Below are 23,791 nucleotides of genomic sequence, written 5' to 3' on the forward strand. Positions count from 1 at the left end.
CTCCAACATGAAGGTCAATCTTCACCTAGTTAAGGCCTATGGCCTCCTCAGTCCAAAAGGAGACAGCACAGTCACTAAGTTTACCTCCACTTTGTGGATGAAAGTATAGCCCTGGCAAGGAAGAGAACCTGGAAATGCGGCTATTGTGCGTTCCTCTGCTGCATTTGTCCTTTCAGTTAGGAGATGCCCCTTTGTTTGGACGACGGTCTCTGGATAAATGAGGCAACTTGACCTTCCTGATGAAGAGAGACGCAGAGCCTGCGTAAACAGGTTTTCCTGGGGATGATATTTTCAAAGAGTAAGGAAGTCGCTGCTCTCCTGGCGGGCTGGGGCACCAGGCCGCTTCAACGAAGGCTAAAGGGACGAGACACGTCAATAAAGTTTACAGCCATGTTGCAGGAACCGATCAGAAGAGCTTTTGCAAGGAAATCCTCTGGAAGTTCACTTTCTGTGTGCAGATCAAGTGAGATAAGTAGGATCCCCAGATGGAGATCTGTTTACAGCTGAAAAGATGTTATTTTTAGATTGCTATAAAAAAAGGCCTGCTCCACTGACCCCTCTCTGGCCTGAACACCATCCCTGTCTTCAGTACAAGTGCTCAAAGTCTCAAGGGCGTGGGTGAGAGTCTTGTGACCAGTGCTTGTGGGACTGATGCCAACTACCTGCAACCCTGAAGTGGGTAAAATGGCCTGTCCCCTCTTTTTATTTTAGTTCTTTTCGGTCCTCCCTGGCCATCTGATCTTACTTTATTCTTTGTTACTTAGTATTGCCTAATCTTATTTTTATATTTTTCTTTTTTCCTTCTTCAACATGTGCTGTAGCACTTTGAGCTACATCATTTGTATGAAAATGTGCTATAGAAAGAAATGTTCCATCCATCCATCCATTATCCAACCCACTATATCCTAACTACAGGGTCACAGGGGTCTGCTGGAGCCAATCCCAGCCAACACAGGGCGCAAGGCAGGAAACAAACCCCAGGCAGGGTGCCAGCCCACCACAGGGCAGAAAGAAATGTTGTTGTTGTTAAATATTTCCTCATACTCTTTACAAAGTGAATGGGTGGGAGGATAAAAGAGGAGACTGGGCATTTGTCAGTCACCAAAATTACCTGAATTTAGTGGCTATGTTCTTCCATCAGGATGAATGAAATAATAAAATCATTACTCAATTACTTCCATCTGCCTCTAAATGTCTGACAGCAGGAATGCCGAGTCAAGGACTGCTACAGTATGGCTTGTCTGAAGCTGCCTTTCGTGAGCTCATTCTCTGGTATCTCTTGCTGGATCAAATGACCTACAGCCATTATTTCAGGAAATGGGAATATCTGTCAATCACCAACACTCCTTTAGTCCTGTTGGTAATGAATTTGCCTTTTATATTACAGCTTTTAATGGGGGGGGGGTCAATCAATCAATCAATCAACATTTATTTATATAGCACATATTCATACAAAAAAATGTAGCTCAAAGTGCTTTACAAAATGAACAGAAAAATAGAAGACACAATAAAAAATAAATATAAGTCAACATTAATTAACATAGAATAAGTAAGGTCCGATGGCCAGGGTGGACAGAAAAACAAAAAACTCCAAAGGCTGGAGAAAAAATAAAATCTGTAGGGTTCCAGACCAGAGACCGCCCAGTCCCCTCTGGGCAATCTACCTAACATAAATCAAACAGTCCTCTTTGTATTTAGGGTTTTCATGGAAGGACCTGATGATGATGGTCACGTAGACTTCTGGCTTTCAGTCCATCATTGTTGGAGCATCATGATGCTTTGAGTAGGTGGTGGTGGCGCAGGCCGCCACCACAAAGAAACCGGAAAAAGAAACAGAAGAGAGAGTAGGGGTCAGTATGGATTTTAGAGCCACCATGAATAGTTATTATGATGAATTGAACATACAGAGTATCAGGATTAAGTTAAAGTGAAGTTATAAAAGGCCATGTTAAAGTAATGTGTTTTCAGCAGTGTTTTAAAGTGCTCTACTGTATTTGCCTGGCGAATTCCTATTGGCAGGCTATTCCAGATTTTAGGTGCATAACAGCAGAAGGCCGCCTCACCACTTCTTTTAAGTTTAGCTTTTGGAATTATAAGGAGACACTCATTTGAAGATCTAAGGTTACGATTTGGAATATAAGGTGTCAGGCATTCCGATATATAAGATGGAGCGAGATTATTTAAGGCTTTATAAACCATAAGCAGTATTTTAAAGTCAATCCTGAATGACACAGGTAACCAGTGTAGTGACATCAAAACTGGAGAAATGTGTTCGGATTTTCTTTTCCCAGTTAGGATTCTAGCAGCTGCATTCTGCACTCGTTGCAAATGATTTATGTCTTTTTGGGTAGTCCTGAGAGGAGTGCGTTACAGTAATCTAGTCTACTGAAAACAAAAGCGTGAATTAATTTCTCAGCATCTTTCAATGATATAAGAGGTCTAACTTTAGCTATGTTTCTTAAGTGAAAAATGCTGTCCTAGTGGTCTGATGAATATGCGATTTAAAATTCAGGTTACAGTCAACAGTTACCCCTAAATTTTTTACTTCCGTCTTAACTTTTAATCCTAGTGCATCAAGTTTATTTCTGATAACCTCATTGAATCCATTATTGCCAATTACTAAAATTTCAGTTTTCTCTTTATTTAGTTTGAGAAAATTACTATTCATCCATTCAGAAATACCAGTAAGACATTGTGTTAGTGTATCGAGAGTCGGGTCATCAGGTGCTATTGATAAGTACAGCTGTGTGTCATCAGCATAGCTGTGGTAGCTCACGTTGTAACCTGAGATAATCTGACCTAACGGAAGCATGTAGATTGAGAAAACAGCGGACCCAGGATAGAGCCTTGTGGAACACCATATCGGATATCATGTGTCTTTGAGATTTGATTACCACAACTCACAAAGAATTTTCTCCTGCCAGGTAGGATTCAAACCAATTTAAGACACTGCCAGAGAGGCCCACCCATTGACTAAGGCGATTTCTAAGAATATTGTGATCAATGGTGTCAAATGCAGCACTCAGATCTAAGAGGATGAGAACAGATAAATGGCCTCTGTCTGCATTTACCCAAAGTCATTTACTACTTTAACAAGTGCAGTTTCTGTGCTGTGATTTGTTCTGAAGCCTGACTGAAATTTATCAAGAATAGCATGTTTATTGAGGTGGTCATTTAACTGCATAATGACTGCCTTCTCTAGAATTTTACTTAAGAAGGGCAGGTTAGAGATGGGTCTAAAATTTTCAAAGGCAGAGGGGTCAAGATTATTTTCTTGAGCAGGGGTTTAACTACAGCAGTCTTAAGACAGTCGGGAAGACCCCCGTATCTAATGACGAATTTACTATGTCCAGAATATTGTCAATTAGCGCCTGATATTTCTTTGAAAAACCTGGTTGGTATTGGGTCAAGGACGCAGGTGGAGGGTTTCAGTTGAGAGATTATACTATGTAATTCAGGTAAATCTATCCTGGTGAAAGCATTTAATTTGTTTATAACGGAGTACCTTTGGGCTTTGGAGGTTCTGCAGTGTTGGGGAGATATACTATGTTATCTCTAATATCATTAATTTTTTGATTGAAAAATACAGCAATGTTCTCACAGGTTTCACTGGAAGTATTCTGTGGGCATTCCTTTGTGTTACCTGGGTTTAACAGACGATCAATTGTTGAAAATAAGACTCTGGGATTACTAGCATTGTTATTTATAATATTAGAGAAATAGCAGCCTCTCAAGACGGACAGTGTTATTGTATTCTGTTATTTTAACTTCAATATCTCATAATGGATAGTTAGTTTAGTTTTCCTCCATTTACGCTCAGCTCTACGACATGTTCTTTTTAAATCAGACACTCTTTGGGTCTTCCATGGAATAACAATACTAGAAGATTTTTTAACTGTCTTTTCAGGTGCAACTATGTCAACAGCAGTTCTTACTTTAGAATTAAAGTTTTCCACTTTACTATTTACATTATCCTCGCTATTATAGCTGGCATTATAAACGGACTGATTGCTTAGAATAGTTGTAAGCTTTAAAGCTGCTGATGAGTCAAAGAAGCGTTTTTTAACAAAATGCTTCTCATGAGCGTTTTCTATCTTTATTTCTATATTAAATAGTAGAAGGAAATGGTCTGATAGACCGATATCAGTGACCTGCTTTATATCAACTTTAAGTCCTTTAGTAATCACTAAGTCTAACGTATGACCTGCTTTATGTGTAGGCTGATTTACGAGCTGCCTCAAATCAAAAGAGTCCAGGAGGTTCATGAATTCCTTTACCTTTTGGTCACACTGATTGTCGACATGAAAGTTAAAGTCGCCGACTATTAAGAGTGTCATAGTTTGTAATTAAAATTGACATTAAGTCAGAGAATTCCTCAAGGAAAGACGCGTTATATTTAGGAGGTCTATACACGGATAATACTAGAACGTGAGAATCTCCATGAATAACAACGGCGAGATACTCAAAGGACTTAAATTTACCAAAACTAACATCTTTACATTTTAATCGGCTCGAGTAAATGTTTGCCAAACCGCCCCCTTTTCCCTGGCGGTCGCACGAGTAAAACTGTAATCCGGAGGCGCAGATTCGATTAAAACTGCCGCCCCATTGAGTTAAGCCACGTTTCATTTAGCGCAATAAAATCAATCTTTCTATCACTAATAAGATTGTTTATAAAAAATGTCTTGTTACTTAAAGCTCTAACATTTAATAGTGCCATATTTAATGTTTCTGAAGGGCAGAGCTGAATTTTATGCGTGTTATTGGTAATCGGAACAAAAATTAAGTTATTTTTGTTAACGCTCTGTGTGTACTTTTTATGTAATCTACAATCCGTTTTTATAGTCTTAATGCAGTGTTGATCTGAAGTAGTAATTTCAATTAAATTATTGGTGTTTATGCCGCACTGCCTAGATTTTTTACATGCATTAAGATTTGTTATTAGATTATTAATGTTGTGCACTTTAATGAAAGACTCTGAAGCCATTATGTCAATAGTTAAGATACTCCAGACCATCATTCTTGGAGGTCCATTAATTATTTTTATTATTAGATAGATAGATAGATAGATAGATAGATAGATAGATAGATAGATAGATAGATAGATAGATAGATAGATAGATAGATAGATAGATAGGAAAAGAACTATATGATAGATAGATAGATAGATAGATAGATAGATAGATAGATAGATAGATACTTTACTAATCCCAAGGGGAAATTCACAATTATTTATCATAATTGGAGTTTTTTAAAATTGAAAATCAAAAGTCCACGTTATGAGAAGAATTTAGAGTAGTGAACTCTACACTATCAACTGGCAGACAGTGTTCAGAAGTCATTAAGAAGGCACACAGAATGTCAGGTTATATAGCGCCTTGATGTGTGGAGTGCAAGTTACAGGAGGTTCTTCTCAGCCTTTATAACACACTGGGGAGGCCTCATCTGGAGTCCTGTGTGCAGTTTTCATCTCCAGCCTACAAAAAGGATGTAACAGCACTAGAAAAGGTCCAGAGAAGAGCAATTAGGCTGATTGAGGGCTACAGGGGATGAATTATGAGGAAAGATTTAAAGAGCTGAGATGACAAGATCAAGAAGTGACATGAGTGAAGTGTTTAAAATTACAAAGGGAATTAGTACAGTGGATTGAGATTGTGACTTTAAAATGAGTTCATCAAGAACATGGGGACACAGTTGGAAACTGGATAGATAGATCCACGGCCACATCCACATCCACATCCACGGCCCTCTCACCTCTCATTCATGTGAATGCTTTTGTAAGATACAGTTCCTGCTCTCTCAGCTCTTATAAATTTTAACGTTTTACTCACTTTAAGTTCCCAATTAAAGAAGACATATTTTGTCCAAATCTTATTGAAGAATTTCATCACAAAGTGTTATTAACAGACAAAATGAGTACACGGGCAAAAGAAATGAGTACATGGGCAATCTTAGCACTGAGAAACGACGAAGTAAAATGAATTAATGCCAAAAATGTCGATCGGTTACATGGAAAATTTGTTAAATGCGTATCAATAGACTGTGCTGAAACAGTTGGTGGTGCAGAAAATGAAAACATCAGCTTACAATATCACAAAGAATATCTACAACTGTTAACACCATCCAGTCTACCACCAAATTCCATAAATTACTGTAGAAAGAAGGATGTATCCAAGAAAGGTAATGTAGCACATCTTCCATGGATAACATTAGACATCAAAGGAGATCTTGATATGCCATTCGTATTAAAACGTTTACAGTTTCCTGTTAGAATAGCTTTTGCAAAGACAATTAACAAATCTCAGAGCCAAACATTTGAAAAAGTCATTTTATTTAATAGAGAGAAAGGAAGAAAATCTGATCATGGCCTGTTTTATGTTATGTTGTCACGATGAAAGTCCAAACACAGAATCAAAATTCAATGTGATATTGACAAAAATTGAATTAAAAAAAAGTTTTAAAGGGAAAGTGTAAGTTTAAAAAGTATCTGCGTGTTAATTTCAAAGCCAAACAGGACACAATCATATTACTCAGCGAGTAACTCTTTCACAACATGAAACATAATTTACTTTCAAATTATTACGTTTTACTATTTTTTAATATGGTTAATTATTCACTGTAATGTAAAATAGTTAGGTCTATTATGCATTGTGTGTAACAATGTAACAATTCCCATGAAAATAAAAATCTGTTTAAATTGTACATCAGCATCTCCATACGCGAGCGGCAGAACTGCAAAGAAGCTAGCGCTCAGGGCACGCACAGGGGTTGGTGAGCAAAGTGAGCAGGGGGCAAAGCCCCCTAGTAAATGCATAAATAAATGCATAACGAGGTAGATAAGTAAGTAAATAAATAAATATACACACACACTTTGGTCTGATCACACACCAGAATGACTATACAGCAAGAAAATTTAAAAGAAACACAAGTTCTAACTTGGCTGTCCCAGTCCCAGTATGGCACTATGCAGACATACTGCTGTTGGTATAAAGGACCCCCCATAATGTTTCTTGACGCACTTCTGCTGAATGATTTGTTGTTTGAAAGTACTCGGTGTTAGTGTGTCAGAGAGAGGATGTGCAGCATTGTTCATAATGGCACTCAGTGTTGTTTTCATTCTCTCCTTCACTGCTACCTCCAGGAGTTCCAGAGTGTGCCTTATAACTGAGCCTGTCCTTTTAATTGGCTTGTTGATTTGGTGGGCCTTGAAGTGATGTTACTACCTCAGCACACCACACTAGTTAGTTATAAAAGACGGTGAAGGATGTCACTTCCAACATTAAAAGATCACAGTCTCCTAAGGAAGAAGAGCCTTCTCTAGTTCCGATGTGTTCCAAGACCAGTCCAACCTGTCGTTAATGTGGATCCTCAGGTACTTGTAGGAGTGGACCACCTCCACTCCACTCCTTGAACAGTGACTGGATACAGTGGCTCTTTGGCGCGGCAAAAGTCAATAATTTCTGGTGGAAGATGTTGGTGTAGTAGGGATAGTGTGGGGAGACTCATTTCATGAAGGTGGCAGTGGGAGAAAAAATCTATTAAAATATTGGTTCATGACATTAGTTATGTCCACATACCTTCTAGCACCTGAGCGATGGATTACTTAAATCCCATAATTATACCCAGTCAATTGGAGACATCCTTTGTGATATTCTAGTTGAGTTTATTTTCTGTTTTACCTTTGTAAGTTTCCTTTCCTTCCCTAAGTAATCCAGGGCTTGTTTATGGGAAGGCATCACAGTGACATTGAGGGTACCACAGTGTTGACACAGAAGTTAAAATAGTCTGTGAAGCAGTGACTGAGCGCCTTTATATTGTCCCCATGTGACTCGCACATCATTTCCCAGTCTGTCATTTGGAAGCAGCCATTGAGAGCTATTTAACCTCCAGGCTCCACTTCCTCACTGTTTTGGTGGTAATATCAGGTTGATGGCTGTCAATAAGATGAGTTCATCAAGGACACTCGGACACGGTTAGAAACTTGTTATGTACTGACATTAGGAGGTTTTTCTTTACACAGAGAACCACAGACTCATGGAATAAGTGACCGAGTAGCGCGGTAGACAGTAGAACTTAAAGGACCCTCAAAATGTGACTTGATGTTATTTTGGATGAGTTAAGTAGATAGGCCTTGTGAGCTTTGTTGGTCTGAATGGCTTGTTGTTGTCTAGATTGTTCTAAACTATTAGTTAAATAGAAGAGCTTGATGGACTGAGTGGTCTCATTTGTCAAATTTTCTACATTTTTTGTTCTCAGATTAGAAAGGACTCTGCTTCGCAATTGCAAGATAATGGCAACAAAATCCAGCCAACAAGTGCAGACAACAGTGTTAGGGCAAGCAGATTCTCCCTGGACGAATATGAGATGGCCCCTTGGGCGATGTGGGGAGGTTTATGGGGAGTGGGGGTATCTCACATTTACAATGCTGTATGCAAACACGTTTACGCTGCTCATACACAAGACAACCGCAAAGAATAAAACCAAATAAATGCTGCCTTCAGAGACCTCCTTAAGTAAGGTACTCTGTGTTCTTTAACTTATGCACTTACTGCGCTTACGTCACAGCGCGATCTGCCGCCGCTTTGCCCTACACATCCACTCAGGTCATATTTTATTTTTTCCTCTCAATGATATGCTTGCATAAATTGTGTCTTTTCCAAGTCCTGGCCGACCTGGCACACTTACTGTTTTTGGCGTCAGTAACCAGAATCAAACAATAACCTCCTGATAATGAGATTTGTGAGGCTAATTATGTTTAGCATATGTAATGGGCTTGAATTAAGTGTTTTAAAGAAAAGACAAAATTCCTGGAAAATTCTGCTACAGGTTATTGTTGATGGCTATCTACAGGACATAAATGTTTACCTGTCTTGCAAAAGAGGCACCAGCTTTGAATAATCAGACTGCTTTTATTAATATCCACACACAATAAGGTGATACAGAACTGCCTGCCGAGTTCTGGGGACATTGGTTTCTAATCAGGTACTTCTTGACAGCTGACAACAATACTATTGTTGAACTAAATAAATGTTTTTACACTGTTGTTCTGCAGAGGAAATTAGCATGCACCATTGTTTAAGTGACCGTCATGTTGACCAATGCAGAGATTGAAGCATTTATATATTTCTGTGTAAATGAGAATAAAGGAGAACAGAGAAGTATGGTCTGGGACTTGCGACTGCTGCCTGCTTCTTTTATGCTTTTTCACCAAATCACTGTGGCTACACCCTGTAGCAACAATGGCTTATTCCCCTAGGCCTGAGGTCGGTAACACATATGTGCATTTGTCTAGCTGTAGCTAGCCAGGACAGTTGTTTTAGGCAGCGACCTTAAGCGATGAGAGTGGATGCTTTGTTCTCTGGTAATGCAGGGATCTTAGAGAGCCTAACCCAAGGGTACGCAACTCCAGTCAGGGTGGTCCACAAATGACGCCTGCTTTTGCTTTAAGCAAATTTTGAATTAGAACCCATTTATTTACTACTAAAGTAATATGATTTTTAGGTGGGGCTTACTTTTAGTTAACTTGTTTATTACAATTCAGGACCCTTCATTGCTCATTTTAGTTTTTAACAGCTGCATTAAGGTGTTAGTTGTTGCCTTTTTTCTTATCAGTTAAAGGGTGTTGTACCGTGTTATCCATTAAGAATGTGGTGAGAAGTCAAGCAAAATTACACCTTTTCTTGGCTAACTAAAAAGATTACAATATGCAAGCTTTCGAGGCAACTCAGGCCTCTTCTTCAGGCGAGTTGCCTCGAAAGCTTGCATATTGTAATCTTTTTAGTTGGCAAATAAAAGTGGTCATTTTACTTGACTTCTCAATACTTTCTTATCAGTTAATAATGAATTGCAAATGACAAAAGAACCAGCAGCTCTCCAGCTAAGGGCTGGGATATGCTTGATGCTTAGAACGCTTATGCACATGCATCATGGCAGCCATGCCCTCCCAGCTCTCTTTTGACTCGTCCTCAAAAATGAACACAATGCATGTGCGACTTGCAGTACCAGCAAAAATTTGGATGGGCAGTGTGTTCAAGTTTTGTTACCTGACGTCAGCTCCGTTATTTACTATCAATGTCCCTGGCTTCAATGAATGGTTCGATGTGGTGAAGCAAATCCTCATACTTACATGCTGACATACGAAAGTATTCCTGGTGCTTTTCTCCATCCATTGCTCATATAGGCAATATAAGCTTTGCATATTCCCCATCGTAATTACATGATATGTTTAAAGGTCTCACATACCATCTTCTGTGTCCCTGTTGCCGTCTTTTTTTTTCACCTTCACAACAGCATCAGACCGCAAAGATTTTTATCTTCAACATCTTTCTTCCCAATAGCCAGTTTCTGTAGCCGAGGATCAGACCGCCAAGGTCCCCGCCTTCGGCCACCAGCCAACTCACACTGCACCCAACCTCCTTGGCCCCTTCCATAGGTGGTGAGCCCATGGGGAGGAGGACCCACGTTACCTCTTCGGGCTGTGCCCGGCCGAGCCCCATGGGTGCAGGCCCGGCCACCAGGCCCTCGCCATCGAGCCCCACCCCCAGGCCTGGCTCCAGAGGGGCCCCGGTGACCCGCATCCGGGCAAGGAAAACGTCGTCCAAAGTTTTTGCTCTTCATAGGAGGTTTGTTGAACCGGTCTTTGTCTCATCCCTCACCTAGGACCAGTTTGCCTTGGGTGGCCCTACCAGGGGCATAAAGCCCCGGACAACATAGCTCCTAGGATCATTGGGACACGCAAACCCCTCCACCACGATAAGGTGACGGTTCAAGGAGGAGATCCTTCGCATCGAGAGGAGTCAGATGAGGTGGCTCGGGCATCTGATCAGGATGCCTCCTGGACGACTCCCTGGTGAGGTGTTCCGGGCACGTCCAACCGGGATGAGGCCCCGGGAAGACCCAGGACACGCTGGAGGGACTATGTCTCCCGGCTGGCCTGGGAACGCCTTGGGATTCTCCCGGAAGAGCTGGAAGAAGTGGCCGGGGAGAGGGAAGTCTGGGCCTCTCTGCTTAAGCTGCTGCCCCCACGACCCGACCTCGGATAAGCGGAAGAGGATGGATGGATGGATGGATCTTTCTTCCCACAACTCGCAATACGTTGTTTTCTCACTGTGATGGTTTCTCGCACTGCCACCTGGTGGATTCCTCCAGATTTACATAAAGTATGCGTGCAAGTATAGTCAGTACACTGTTTGCACAGCAGCAGCGTCATCAAGTGTTCGAGTCGCATAACGTCAAGTATATCCCAGCCCTAAACCTGTATGTGCGCATCATGAAGTATCTGTGTTAAGACCAAGAGGCACAAGTCTGTTCTAGACCACAAACCACACGGATAATGTTCTCTGAAAAGTCTACAATTTGAAAACGATTTTGCTTGGAAAAATGAAAGCACTCACAAGCCATATAATTAGTTACCCAGCTTTTCATGATCTGCTACGCCTGGCTTTTAATTACAAAACTGGTTGGAATGAAAACCAGCAGCGACTGTGGACCTCCAGGACCCCTGGCCTAATCCACACATAGCACATGAAAATAGTACAGTTTGATGTTCTGGTTTTGGTATTATGCATGTTGTGTTTAGCATGTCTTATTCGTGGTCCTTCTTTTTAAAATACTATCTCCCCAAATTGAGAGAGCACAAAGTGGAGGCAACTGTCAGCGAACTCTCCAGATCAGCGGTACCCAAGTTCTGTTCTGGAGCGTCACAGTGACCTCAGGCTTCCATCCTGACCAGTTTCACAAATCATTTGGTCACTCTTACGTCTCATCAGTCTAACTGTTTAGCATTCCTTTTGTCTTTCCTTATTCTGCATACTAAAAAGTGCTCAAGTACGATATTTAAAAGAAATTTTATTTAGTCACATATAACCACGAAGATTGGGCCTCAGGGGCTTCAATTGCATATCCGCACCCTTTTTGATTGCAGAAAACACTGGCATCCTGCAGGTCCCAATAGTGATCACAGATGGTCTCCCACTGCTGGCCATAGTAAAGTTCGACTCGACCAGAACAGGAGCTGAAGTCGTTCACCAGTCTGTAAGCTGTGGAGCAAAGAAGAATGTGCCAAGTTGTTTGCCTGCCTATGGTAAAGTCATCCCTGATGGAGGATCACAGGAATCATGGGAAAGAGGGGTCCTTTCATCGGAGCAATGTTTCAGCTGTGGCATGGCCAAATGGGGAGGCAGCTAGATGGATGAGGTCTCCAGGACTCTAAAAATATCCAAACCTAATTATGTCATATCATCAACTGTTAAACCGTACTTCTAAAATTTTTATTATTATGCTGTATTAAGGAATTGTTCTGTTCTGTGTATTGTATTGTATTGACCCCCTACTTTTGACACCCACTGCACGCCCAACCTACCTGGAAAGGGGTCTCTCTTTGAACTGCCTTTCCCGAGGTTTCTTCCATTTTTCCCTAAAAGGTTTTTTTTGGGAGTTTTTCCTTGTCTTCTCAGAGAGTCAAGGCTGGGGGGCTGTCAAAAGGCAGAGCCTGTTAAAGCCCATTGCGGCACTTCCTGTGTGATTTTGGGCTATACAAAAATAAACTGTATTGTATTGTAAGAAGGACAGAAGTGTTTTAGAAACCATGCTGTGTAAATTCAGTTAAACAATTGCACTGGTGCCATCCAATCTAGAAAGAGCAAATCACTTCTAACATCGGTGCACATGACTTGTTACAAAAATATCTTAGTAAAGCAGGGCTGATTATAACCAGTCAAAATAAGTTAAACTTACATTATTTTAGGTTTCAACACGTGCTATAAATTATATGAGGACTAAGCAATTTTTGAGACAAATTAACTTGAAAATTTTCATGAAGTTTTTTTGCCTCATTTCAAGAAGAGTAAGTGAGGGAATGGGCACGTTTGGTTGTACAGCGAAGTGATACCAAGAGGATCACAAAAAATGTAGGGATATGCCTTCATGAAGTGCAAAGATAAAGACACGAATGACTGTTAATTATGCAATATTTTGCACCTTTACAGCACACTCATGACAAAGCAAAATTCTACAGGATGAAAAAGTATTCATTTTATTCAGGACAACTCTGTGAATGTCCTCGAGTGGCCCAGCCAGAGCCCAGACTTAAATCTGATTGAACATCTCTGAAGAGATCTTAAAATGGCTGTGCACCGACGCTTCCCATCCAACCTGATGGAGCTTGAGAGGTGCTGCAAAGAGGAATGGGCGAAACTGGCCAAGGATAGGTGTGCCAAGCTTGTGGCATCATATTCAAAAAGACTTGAGGCTGGAATTGTTGTTAAAGAACATTTTTTTTTTGCTTTTTAGTGCATTTATAACTACAGTGAATAAAGTCATTTTACTTAAATTTTTTTTAATATATTTTATTTTTACATTTTTTTGTTTTTGAGTATTTTGCATGTGATTTTTCTTGAACAGGAAGCTTCTTTAAAAGTATTACATAATATATCTTCTTCGCAGAATTATTTGAATACTATAAAGAATTATATTTTGGTCTCTAGTTTTCTGTTCAGGCTCTTATGAGTTTAGCACTCGGTTGATGCGAAAAAAAATATCGGCGATGGAATGGCAGGCTCACGCCAATACTTCCTCACCGTGATCATCAAGGCTACTCCATCGCACAAGTAAAGTCATCACGCATATTCACCGACTCCACTCAATGGGAGAGGCAAGTGGGGGCACTCCGATGCGTGTCTCACTTGTATGCTCTTATATCGCACTACTGCATATTCTCTCTCCCCATCACTGTTGTGTGCACGTTAATTAGAATCACATAACCATTAATTACGCTGAAATTTGTTACATAATTGCATTGGTTTTGACGGATTATTGTATTTTCATCGATAATGAACGTGTATACAAATTTTGAAGACATTTGCTTTGCCAAAAGTGGGTTTAAAATCAGTTGGAAGATTTGACCCTGACAAACAAACAGACAGATGAGTCAATCCATCCATTTTCTAACCCGCTGAATCCAAATACAGGGGTCTGCTGGAGCCAATCCCAGCCAACACAGGGCAGGAACCAACCCACCGCAGGACACACACAAACACCAAGCACACACTAGGGCCAATTTAGAATCGCCAACCCACCTAACCTGCATGTCTTTGGATTGTGGGAGGAAACCCACGCAGACACAGGGAGAACATGCAAACTCCACACAGGGAGGACCCGGGAAGCGAACCCGGGTCTCCTAACTGCGAGGCAGCAGCGCTACCACTGCGCCACTGTGCTGCCCCAGATGAGTCAAGTTAAATAAAATCATTTAATAAAGCCAGAATGGAATTTGCAAAAATGCATATTGACAAGTTATGATGCTTCTGGGAGACCAAACTGGAGCTTTTGGGCAAACGTTCAATGAAAAGAACACCATACCTACTGTGAGAGATGGAGGAGGCTTAGTTATGTTGTGGGGCTGCTCTGCTGTGTTTGGTATGGGGTGCCTTGTGCAGGATACTGCATAATGAAATCTGAAGACGTTTTGAAGTGAAATGTACTACTCAGTGTCAGTAAGCTCTGTCTCAGTGACATATTATGGCTCCTCCAACAGGATGATGACCACACACAGCTAAAGACCCCCAAAAAATGGCTAAAAACAAATCATTGGATTATTCTGAAGTAACCTTCTATGAGCCCTGACTTGAATCCTATTGAACATTTATGGAAAGAACTGAAACTTGCAGTCTGGAGAAGCCCCCTTCAAGCCTGACTCAGCTGGAGTGGTTTGCTCAGGAAGAGTGGGCCAAACGACCAGTGGACAGGAGCAGACGTCTCACAGAGAGTTACAGGAAGTGCTTGTCTGCCAGGCTTGCAAATCCGTAAAGGTTGTACAACAACATATTTGGTTGAGAGTCCTATCATTTTTGTCCATGCCATTATTTATTTCTGTTCTCATTTGAAATATTCTGTTGAATCAAAACTCTAAAGTCAGATTTTTGTTAAAAATGAAATAAACAATAATGAGTGCCAATTACTTTTGTCTGTTTCAAGTTATTTCAGAGACAATTGTGAGTTCTTCTTGTTTCGTGAAGGGCTGCCAACAGAATTCTCCATGTCTGCATATCTCCTTATTTCTGCCAGTAGCTTCTCCTAGAAATTCATCATTTCGAATACTGCAAAGTTAGGAAAACGAGGCACCAGCCCTGATTCTGAATTGGAATTGATGGGTTTGAGGATGCTATGGAATTGGCTAATGGGACACCATTCACATGTTGTGGGTCTTGTACCAAATGACCACACCACCAATGGCAGTTTTTAAATCAACATGTTGCTTAATTTCTCTTTTTTCTGCCTTCTTTCTATCAGGTTAAATGGTTGTCATGCCCAACAGTGTCTCCCTGAGTCCAAAGTAATCTGCACAATGAGGCCATCTCTGCTGCTGGCTGCCTTCCTACTGGTGTTAGCTAAGGTAAGAGGTCTAAAAGTCATCCTGTACTAAATTCTTATGCAGGAAACCCGTACATGCAATAATTAAACTGCAGTCTTTAAATGAATGTTGATTGATTTCACAGCACACTGCTTTAAAAAAGGCAACCTTCAGCCCATAAACAGTGGATCACTGCTTGCTGCTCTTGTTTGGTGCAACAGGAGAGTGAAACAGCCATGTTTTCCGCTAGAAAACAACAAGAAAAACTTTAACTTTCATGGTTAAAACTTTATCAATGTGTTTCCGTATTTACACAGGGAAAACTCTACAGCCAACCCTAACAATAATATTACATAAATGCAGACAAATATTGACTTATCCTATCTACTGTATGTAGTGCATATATATATATATATATAAACATACATATACAAATATATATATATATATATAAGTTGTGGTATATGGCCAGCCGTTCATCCCCGCCAATACCCCCATGCCGCCAGAGGGAGCCCTCCCGGCAACATGGAGGTGCCCCGAATTCCAGCAGGGCATCATGGACCTTGGAGTTTTTCTTCACAGCCCTGCTGGATACAGTGGGGGCTTCCAGGGGACGCTGCAGGGAGGCCCAGGGACTGGTACTTTCCATGTAGCCCGGAAGTAATTCACAAAATCACGGGAATGGAAGAAATGATATACTTCCGGGCTGAAGAAAAGAGGAGTTTTGATCTAACCCGGAAGGGCTAAGAATCACATGGACTGGGGGGATCAGAAGCACTTCCGGGTCATGGGCTATAAAAGGATTATGGGAAACCTCAGCGAGTTGAGCTGAGTTGGGAGGAAGGGTGACAACGCGTCTGGGAGTTGAAGGATTTGATTATTTTGATTGTGTATTGTTTATTGAAAGAATAGTGGAGGCGAAGGTGCTTGGTGCATGATAGATAGATAGATAGATAGATAGATAGATAGATAGATAGATAGATAGATAGATAGATAGATAGATAGATAGATAGATAGATAGATAGATAGAATGTAAATATGTAGCTAGAAATTCACAAGGGGAGAAGATGAGTCATGTACCTTAATATATCTCTAAGCTTTCAATCTGTACCAGGAGTCATCATCAGAGGAAAATGATTAGACTGGAGTCAAAAACAATATATAAAGAGCTACTGCTCTTTTTAATACAGTATATTATAAACTAGCCAGCCTCCACGGCTCTGCCTGCGTAGTAGTAAAACCTGCGCTCGGTCTCAGATTAGCAAGAATATATCGCTCCTGCAAGCAAACTAGGATTCTCAGCATAATGAGAGAAGTTGCAAAATCAAAATAAAAATCAAATCAAAATAATTTGAATCATGTTCAAGCAAATTATAGATAAAAATCGGATCTAAATCCTTTAAGTAGTGCTTCTGTTTACTAGCTAAGTTGGGGTAAGGAACGCTCCGAGGCTGGAGTGTGAGTGAGAATGATCCATCCAATTGATCCGCTTCGTTTCTCTCGGATTTGTGCAAATAAATCGGTACCGCAAGCAAACTATGATACTTAGCGCAGTGAGAGAAGTTGCAAAATCAACCGGAATGTTCAGGCAAATTATAGAGAAAAACTCGATCTAAATCCGTTAAGTAGTTCTCTCGTTCACTAACTAAGCGGATGTACGGTATGCTCCGAAGCTGGCGCATGAGTGAGGTGGTCCTCTTCCCCCCTATCCTCGGCCCAATGAGTCTCTCTCAGATTTGCACAAATAAATCAGTACCGCAAGCAAACTATGATACATAGAGCAATGAAAGAAGTTGCAAAATCAACTGGAATGTTCAGGCAAATTATAGAAAAACACCAGATCTAAATCCGCTAAGTAGTTGATGAAAAGTGAACACATATATATCTATACTAATAAAAGGCAAAGCCCTCACTGACTCACTCACTAACTGACTCACTCACTCATCAATAATTGTCCAACTTCCCGTGTAGGTGGAAGGCTGAAATTTGGCAGGCTCATTCCTTACAGCTTACTTACAAAAGTTGGGCAGGTTTCATTTCGAAATTCTACACGTAACGGTCATAACTGGAACCTATTTTTCTCCATATACTGTAATGGACGTTAGCCTGATGGCCGTGGGGGCTTAGCTGCATAGGACATCATCACGCCTCCCACGTAATCACATGAACTGACTGTGACCGCAGTAATTAGTAAACAAGGAGGAGCTCCAAAGAGCGCTGAACAAAACATGCATTATACAATTGAGAAGGCAGCGAAACAATAAAAAGCGAGCGAGTGACGCATATAAGCATATTCATAAGTGCAACTACTGCGGAAACAAAGCACGGTGTAAACCATAAGTTTAAATTAAGTTCATAGACATGCTGCCGCCGTCGTTTGTCATGCCCACTACTAATATGATATTCGCGGGATACAAGTTTAATGAGAGGAAGCAGGGTATAAACGAGAGTTTTGATCACTTTGTAACTAAGTTAAAATAGCTGTGTTTATGCAAATTCCGAGAGGCTGTGTTTGTGGGGGGGATGGACGTCATCATCTCTCCTCCCATTCACCTCATTTCATTCACTTAATTTCGCTCTGAGCTGAGCTCCGCAGCTAATGTGGTCTTGCGGAAGCAACTTTGTGATGCTGCTACCAAATACTGACAGAATAATCCACAAATTAATACACACGCTGTCTGTAGAGTTTCTCCACACTCTGAATCCTGCAGGCACTACTGAGCATAATCTAATTTTGAGGGTTGGGACACCACTAATATTACTGAAAACCTTATAGCCACCGAGACTTTGTAACGGCACGAGACTTCAGGTCACGTGTCTGCAAAAGAACCTAATTGAGACAACTATTTTTACTGGCAGTTGCTCAGGGAGAGAGTTTGTATTCCTCGCATCCCCGTTATACTCTCTGATCTCTCATTTCAATTCAAATGCCTCCAATTTACAGTAAGCCTCTGCTTCGTGATAACAATTAATAATTCTCAGGGATAAACCCTACAAAAGGTTACATTGACAATCATGTTACGTTATTTTTAAAATGTTTCCTTTTCTTAGCACAAGCACAGCTGAGAAGCTTCGATGCATGTGCTCTATAACACGTAAAAAAAATAACGCATTTAATCACACTTTGCATTCCAAGCAAAGGGGAACTTTTGTCAATGCATGATTTCCTGGTACTTAGATTACATTGATGCACACATCCGAGCTACAAAAATGGAAGAGGCTGAAGAAAGCGCGTTGCTAGGACTGATCGGAGGCAAATTTCATTTCAAAAGACTACCCGACAGAAGCCTTGATAAAAGCGTGGTTTTGTGCAAACTGTGCAAAAAGGAGTTTGCATACCACCGAAGCACTTCAACCTTACAGTGCCATCTAAATGCAAAACGTGTTACAGCGAACACAGAAACTGTGTATGCTGTTAGCACTAGCAGTGCGAGTTCGAGTACCAATAAAAGGTGTCAGCAGCCCAAAACTGATGAAATGACTGACTTCAGGACCAAAATTAGTAAGTCAACATCGGTCAAACATACAAATTCTCTCGCAAAATGGATTACTTTGGACTGTAGACCACTAACAGTGGTGGAAGATAGGGGGTTAGAAAATGTGTTAGCGTCAGGTGATCCAACTTTCCAACTGCAGTGCCGAAAGACTATTACAGAAAGCGGACTTTGTGGCTCTTACTGGGGATCATTGGACTTCCATGACCGTTAGTAATTCTAATTACATCTAATTACAAAATGTTCAATGATCACACTGTTTTAGCCTAATGTACGAAATAATTTTGGCTTAGGTTACTCAGAGTTTAAAGGTGAAGCTGGTCAAATTACCTTTTATGTTTCTGCCTTATTTTTTTAAAGAAGAAAAACTGCACTTTATGTTGAAATTTTTCTTATTATTTAAAGACAATACCATTCTGAACATGTACTTAAAGTACTTAAACTACCACTTTATTTTTAAGTCTGCCCAATTTTAGCCAGGGATGATATTTTTGTTTCTGTTTTGAATTGAAATGCAGTTTAAAAGCATTTTTTTTTCAGAAATTTAAAGAGCTTGAGTTTACAATATTCATGTCCATGTCTATTATTTGATTCTGTCTCCCACTAAAACCCTTTTACATTAAAAAAAACCTTTGTGCTTTGGGGCAAATTTACTTGTACGATTACATGCGATCAATCAAGATTAATTATTACACAGCCTCTAATTAATTAGATTATTTTTTTTAATCGAGTCCCACCCCTAATATATATATATACATATATAGATATGTATATGCATATATATTATATATATATATATATATATATATATATATATATATATATATATATATATATATATATATATATGTGAAAAGCTATATAGCACCCGACCCGGCACAGACTACGCAGAGGCACGTGTTCACACTCAAGGGTTTTTTATTTGTTTGCTCTTCAGCCGTGGGCACACGTCTTCCCCGTGTCCCACAGGCCCAACACAGTCCAAGCACAAAACCCACAAAACCCACACTTTCCTGCTCCACCACTCCTCCCATGCAACCTCATCCTCTTCCTCCCGATTCTGGCCTCGAGTGGAGGTGGCTGGCCCTTTATACTCCACTCGGAAGAGTTCCAGGTGGTTGACCACCTGGTCCTAATGCCCTTCGGGTGGGGCTGAGAATTCAAGCAGCCAGGCTGTGGAGTTCATGCAGCTCCCCCAGCGGCCACCCGAGCCCCCAACCAGGCTGTGGAGGACTCCATCTCCCATGGAGCCCTGTGGGTGGTTAGGGAATCACCATCCGCCATGGAGGCTGCCACCAAGCGTCCCGAGGGAGGTACTGAACTGTCCATGGTGGCTCCCCCGGAATATACACAGCAGGGGCGTCCCGGCCGGGCATGGGACCCGGCTGTCCGTCACAATATATATATATATATATATATATATATATATATATTGTGGACTTGAACCCGGACACAGGCAGACGGAAATCTTAAGTTCACCACACACCCTTTATTTACAACTATTTACAAGTCAATTTATGTGCACCACAAACCCCAGTGCCTCTTGCACCGTTCCCCCAATGTCCAGGCCTCACAATGCCTCTCTCTCCTGGCCGCCTCCAGTCCTCTCTCCAGCTCCGTCTCTCTTCCACCCGACTTCTGCCATCGACTGAATGGAGGCAGCCCCTTAAAAAAAAAAGAAACGTCCCTTTTTCAGGACTGTGTATTTCAACAATAATGTTTTAAAAAATCCAAATAACTTTACAGATCTTCATTGTAAAGGGTTTAAACAATGTTTTCCAAAGAAAGATGCCCAGGGTCCCTGCTCATCTGCGTGAGCGTGCATTAGGCATGCTGCAGGGAGGCATGAGGACTGCTGATGTGGCTAGGGCAATAAATTGCCATGTCCGCACTGTGAGACGCCTAAGACAGCGCTACAGGGAGACAGGAAGGACAGCTGATCATCCTCGCAGTGGAAGACCACGTGTAACAACACCTGCACAGGATCGGTACATCCGAATATCACACCTGCGTGACAGGTACAGGATGGCCTCAACAACTGCCTGAGTCACACCAGGAACACACAATCCCTCCATCAGTGCTCAGACTGTCCACAATAGGCTGAGAGAGGCTGGACTGAGGGCTTGTAGGCCTGTTGTAAGGCAGGTCCTTACCAGACATCATCAGCAACAACACCGCCTATGGGCACAAACCCACCTTCGCTGGACCAGACAGGAGTGGCAAAAGTGCTCTTCACTGATGAGTCACGGTTTTGTCTCACCAGGGGTGATGGACGGATTCGTGTTTATCGTCGAAGGAATTGAGCACGTCTGGGACCTGTGGATCGCAGGGTGAGGGCTAGGCCATTCCCCAGAAATGTCCAGGAACTTGCAGGTGCCTTGGTGGAAGAGTGGGGTAACATCTCACAGCAAGAACTGACAAATCTGGTCCAGTCCATGAGGAGGAGATGCACTGCAGTACTTCAAGCAGCTGGTGGCCACACCAGATACTGACTGGTACTTTTGATTTTGAGCCTCCCTTCATTCAGGGACACATTGTGAAACATTTTTAGTTTATGGTGTTGACTCTTTTAGTGTTCATACAAATATTTACACATTAAGTTTACTGAAAGTAAAAACAGTTGAAAGTCAGAGGACGTTTCTTTTTTTGCTGAGTATATATATATATATGTCAGCAACACTCATGACAATGACAAAACAATCACATTGTCAATCAGGTTACGTTATTATTAAAATGTTTCCTTTTCTTTTTCATTACTTCTTTAACACACTACTTCTCCACTGCTAAGCTCGGGTATTTTGCTAGTATATATATATATATATATATATATATATATATATATATATATATATATATATATTGTGAACGCTGGTCCCGGCACAGACAGACGGACATCATATTTTTCCACACACTATTTATTTATATACACTATATACAAGTCTTTTGCTCACGTGCACCCCCAGTGCCTTCTCGCACCGAATTCCCCAAAGTCCAGGCCCACAGTCCTTTGTGCCTTCCTGGCCGCCTCCAGTCCTTCCTTCCGCTCAGTCCACTTCCTCCCGACTTCCACCATCTGACTGGAGGGAGGCGGCCCCTTAAATAATGCCCCGGATGAGCCCCAGGTGTTTCCGGCCTCTTCTTTAGCACGCCCCAGCGTGGCGGAAGTGTCGGCTGCTTTCCTGGCGGCTCTCCGGCGCCACACAAAGTCTTCCCCGGCACTTCCTGGTGTGGCGGAAGTGCCGGGCTCCGGGATATAGGCCCTGGGGCACCGCCTGGCGGTGGCCACGGGTCCCTACAGGGTAGGGCTTCCATGCCCTGTACCCGAGGCCCCCTGCCTAACCAGGACGGACGCCCCCACTCCGTCTGGAGGAGGCACTTGCCCTCCTCTTGTCCTCCAAGGCGCCCCGGCCGGGCTCCAGCCCCAGCCACGGACCGTACGGGATGAACCGGCATCGGAGCGCCGCCTGGTGGTGACCACGGGCCCCTACAGGGCTGGACTTCCATGCCCTTGACCCGTGGTCCCCATCAGTACCGCAAGCAAATAATGATGCATAGCGCAATGAGAGAAGTCGCAAAATCAACTGGAATATTCAAGTAACTTCTAGAAAAAAACCTAATCTAAATCCATTTAGTGGTTCTCTCATGAAAAGCGGACAGACAGACAGACAGACAGACATTGGATTTTATATATAGAGAGATGAGGTGGATGTGGGTGTAAGGGGGTCGGGAAGGAATAATAAGGTGGGTTCGAAGGATGTCGGTCTTAAATTTAATATGCAGATCTTCTTCTTTTTAAGGCTGCATATGCTGGGTTCATATCTAAATATCTGTTAATGGCGTTTTTGTTTGATAGCCACATGTGTCCAGTTGAACGTATCTATTTGTATATATCAGAGACCATGGGTCCTTTCATCTGACAGCATTGCAATACCCTGGTATATGTGTTACAAGTGTTTTAGATGTTTGTCCCACATATACAGCTGGGCATGCGCTGCATGATACACCATATACTGTGTTCATCGTCTCTGCTGCCAATTTCCTGCTTTTGAGAGTCAAAACGACTGTCCACAGAATGTTTGCCAGTTTATGTGCTATTTTGATGCCTGATTTAGAGAGGATGCAGCATGTATGGATGTACCATCATGGAGGAGCTGGACTACTTGTACAACCAAAATTGGCTGCAGGTACCACCTCTTGCTACCAATAGTGACAAGGACACTAGCAAAACATAAAACAAGAGAAGAATCAGTCAGGAAGGTTAAGGAGAGAGCAAATGTCTGTGGCCACCACCTGCAAAATCATCTCCTTTTTGGGGATGTCTTGCAGTTGCCTCTCCAGTGCACCTGTTGTTACTTTCATTTGCGCCGAAGTAGGCTGATGCACCATCACTTCTGCTTCCGAACTGGACAGATTGATATCCCTGAAGCTCAACTGGCTCAGTGACAGACTGTGATGATTAAATGTTCCCTTCATTTTTTGAGCAATTTGCATATACTGTATATCCGCTTAATTCAAATTGAAATCAAAACAAAATAAGTAATGACGTTAAATCACAGAAATCTTGGACTGGATGGGGAGGAGTCAGTTGTCAGCTTCTCTGAGCTGTGAAAGAGCAGCTCAGGGAGATGATAATCCTAGCTACAGTGTCCTCTTTTGTTTCAGAGTGGTATTGCATACCACCGATGAGCTGAGAAAGTGATCCTCTGATGCAAATGTGTGATTTACGTATATATACAGTACATAAAACAAATCAGGGTCTGCATTTTCAAAAGTCGACAATTTCACTGATCCGCAATGCAAGGGCGAGCCAGCGTTTTCAGAAAGCCACATCTCTGGAGAGCGTTTTTAAAAGTCTCCGGTTTTGGGCGTAAAAAATGCTGGGGTAGTGTGGATGACGGGTAAAGACATAAGCTAGACGTCCGTATTTTTTAAAAAAATGTAGTAGTAG

At 41.7% G+C, this 23,791-nt stretch overlaps 1 protein-coding gene across 1 annotated transcript in view; it reads left to right on the forward strand.

The window, feature by feature from the left end:
- LOC120524949 (calcitonin gene-related peptide type 1 receptor-like) overlaps window positions 1-23,791 on the forward strand; it is a 115,790-nt gene that overhangs the window by 37,656 nt on the left and 54,343 nt on the right. Inside the window, exon 2 of the mRNA XM_039746845.1 lies at window positions 15,289-15,391. Within this exon, the coding sequence (XP_039602779.1) occupies window positions 15,344-15,391 (48 nt within the window). The 5' untranslated portion in view covers window positions 15,289-15,343. The remainder of the gene's footprint in view (window positions 1-15,288; window positions 15,392-23,791) is intronic.

The sequence above is a fragment of the Polypterus senegalus genome, chromosome 3, assembly GCF_016835505.1.
Source record: "Polypterus senegalus isolate Bchr_013 chromosome 3, ASM1683550v1, whole genome shotgun sequence".
NCBI lineage: Eukaryota > Metazoa > Chordata > Cladistia > Polypteriformes > Polypteridae > Polypterus > Polypterus senegalus.